Raw genomic sequence first — 3,311 nt, forward strand, 5'->3', positions numbered from 1 at the left:
TATCATCTTCATCAAACATAGCATCCCCAAGCTTGTGGCTTTGCATATCATTAGCATCATGGATATTCAAAGAATTCAAACTAGAACATTGCAATCATGCTCATCATTCAAAGATTTAGTGCCAAACATTTTATAGACTTCTTCTTCTAACACTTAAGCACAATTTTCCTTTCCATCATTTTCACGAAAGACATTAAAAAGATGAAGCATATGAGGCAAACTCAATTCCATTTTTTGTAGTTCTTTTATAGACTAAACTAGTGATAAAACAAGAAACCAAAAGATTCGATTGCAAGATCTAAAGATATACCTTCAAGCACTAACCTCCCCGGCAACGGCGCCAGAAAAGAGCTTGATGTCTACTATGCAACTTTATCCTTGTAGACGTTGTTGGGCCTCCAAGTGCAGAGTTTTGTAGGACAACCGCGAATTTCCCTCAAGTGGATGACCTAAGGTTATCAATCCGTGGGAGGCGTAGGATGAAGATGGTCTCTCTCAAACAACCCTGCAACCATATAACAAAGAGTCTCTTGTGTCCCCAACACACCCAATACAATGGTAAATTGTATAGGTGCACTAGTTCAGCGAAGAGATGGTGATACAAATGCAATATGGATGGTAGATATAGGTTTTTGTAATCTGAAAATATAAAAACTGCAAGGTAACTAGTAACAAAAGTGAGCAAAAATGGTATTGCAATGCTTGGAAACAAGGCCTAGGGTTCATACTTTCACTGGTGCAAGTTCTCTCAACAATGATAACATAATTAGATCATATAACAATCCCTCAACGTGCAACAAATAGTCACTCTAAAGTCACTAATAGCGGAGAACAAACAAAGAGATTATTGTAGGGTACGAAACCACCTCAAAGTTATTCTTTCCGATCGATCTATTGGGCTATTCCTATAAGTGTCACAAACAGCCCTAGAGTTCGTAATAAAATAACACCTTAAGGCACAAATCAACCAAAACCCTAATGTCACCTAGATACTCCAATGCACCACAAGTTTCCGCGGGTTTGATTATACGATATGCATCACACAATCTCAGATACATCTATTCAAACCAACACAAAGAACTTCAAAGAGTGCCCCAAAGTTTCTACCGGAGAGTCAAGACGAAAACGTGTGCCAAACCCTATGCATAAGTTCACAAGGTCACAGAACCCACAAGTTGATCACCAAAACATACATCAAGTAGATCACGTGAATATCCCATTGTCACCCCAGATAAGCACATGCAAGACATACATCAAGTGTTCTCAATTCCTTAAAGACTCAATCCGATAAAATAACTTCAAAGGGAAAACTCAATCCATTACAAGAAGGTAGAGGGGGAGAAACATCATAAGATCCAACTATAATAGTAAAGCTCGCGGTACATCAAGATCATGCCAAATCAAGAACAAGAGAGAGAGAGAGAGAGAGAGAGATCAAACACATAGCTACTGGTACATACCCTCAGCCCCGAGGGTGAACTACTCCTTCCTTGTCATGAAAAGCACCGGGATGATGAAGATGGTCACCAGTGATGGTTTCCCCCTCCGGCAGGGTGCCGGAACAGGGTCTCAATTGGTTTTGGTGGCTACAGAGGCTTGCGGCGGCGGAACTCCCGATCTAGGTTTATTTCTAGGGGTTTCTATATTTATAGGAATTTTTGGCGTCGAGAACAAGTCAGGGGGTCCACGAGTCAACGACAAGGACGGAGGACGCGCCCTCCAACCTTGTGATTGACTCGGGACTCTTATGCCCCAACTCTTTTGCTTCGGGGGCTTCTTCTGGTCCATAAAGAATCATCGTAAATTTTCAGCTCGTTTGGACTCCGTTTGATATTCCTTTTCTGCGAAACTCAAAAACAAGGAAAAAACAGAAACTGGCACTGGGCTCTAGGTTAATAGGTTAGTCCCAAAATCATATAAAATGGCATATAAATGCATATAAAACATCCAAGATAGATAATATAATAGCATGGAACAATCACAAATTATAGATACGTTGGAGATGTATCAGAACGCCATGGCCGCGATGGAAGTCCCGACGTCTGTCCTCCGTGCGATTGATGCCCTGCGGCGCTCCTTCCTTTGGTCCGGTGCGGACAAAGCGTCGGGGGCGCAGTGCCTTGTCGCTTGGGACCGCGTCACCCGGGCCAAGGATGAAGGTGGTCCGGGGGTGCGCGCCCTGCCGGTCCAGAATTGGTGCCTCCTGATGAAGCTCCTCCACAGTCCACACTCTTGCCAGGACACCCCATGGGTGCGCTGGGTTTGGGGTGAGCTGGGTCGCTCATTGCTAACCCCAGCGTCGGCCATGTCGCTCCTCGGACCACATTGGGCCTCCCTGGCCAAGCTTATGCCTCTGTACAGGGCGATCACCAGGGTCTCCATCGGGGACGGGCGCACGACGGCGTTCTGGCTCGACTCTTGGCTCCCCGGCGGCGCCCTCTCTGTCCGGATGAGCTCTCTCTTCTCCCACACCACCTTGCCGGATGTCTCGGTTGCCCACGTCATCCAACACGGGCTGGACAGGGGGCTTGTCCCGCGGCTGAACAACACTGGGGCGCGGGAGCGTGAGGTCCTCCTCCCCATCATCCAGGCGCTGGTGTTGTCTGAGGGGGCCAATGTGCAGACACTTCGCCCTGGCTGTGCCAAAGGCGCCGCTCTCTCCTCTGCCGGGGTCTACCAACTCTGCCACTTCGGTGGAGTGAGAGCGCTGTTCGTCGACTTCGTCTGGGCGAACTACGCCCCCAGCAGGGTCCGATTCTTCGCCTGGCTCCTGGTCCAAGCTCGGATACACACGAGGGATGTCCTCTTGCGTAAACACATTGTTGAGCCTGCCGGAGCAGGTTGCCCAATCTGCTCGACGCTGCTCGAGACGGCCGAGCACCTCATCTTTGCCTACCCCTTTGCCCGGCAGTTGTGGGCCTCAGTTGGGGCGACCGATGGTCTCCTCCGTCAAGCTGCTCCACCTTATGTCCCCGCCAAGCTCGCCCCCCCCCCCCCCCCCCCCCGCCCGGACGGGGACGACCTTCCTGCTCCTATGCTGTTGGCAACTTTGGAAGCACTGCAACATGGTCGTCTTCCAGGGCTTGCCCCCGTCGCTTCCCCGACTGCTGCAACTATGTAGAGAGGACGCCGTTCTCTGGCGTGTTTGCCTCCCAGCCGCTCTTAAGCAGGCTGTTGATGTGTGGCTAGGGTGCCTAACCCCCCTGATGTTACACCCTACCCCTTCCTCCTCCTCCTCCTCCTCTCTCTGTGCTTGTAAAAATGTACTGGTGACAGATGTTTTACTCGGGAGTTTTGGCCCAGATATATGA

At 49.3% G+C, this 3,311-nt stretch overlaps 1 protein-coding gene across 1 annotated transcript; it reads left to right on the plus strand.

Annotated features, from left to right (window-relative positions):
• The first annotated feature begins 2,026 nt into the window (after window positions 1–2,026).
• Window positions 2,027–3,311, plus strand: LOC123096685 (uncharacterized). Its single transcript, XM_044518438.1, is given in 2 exon segments — window positions 2,027–2,677; window positions 2,679–3,311. Coding segments are annotated over 2 exon segments (1,284 nt in total).

The sequence above is a fragment of the Triticum aestivum genome, chromosome 4D (genome assembly GCF_018294505.1).
Source record: "Triticum aestivum cultivar Chinese Spring chromosome 4D, IWGSC CS RefSeq v2.1, whole genome shotgun sequence".
Classification (NCBI taxonomy): domain Eukaryota; kingdom Viridiplantae; phylum Streptophyta; class Magnoliopsida; order Poales; family Poaceae; genus Triticum; species Triticum aestivum.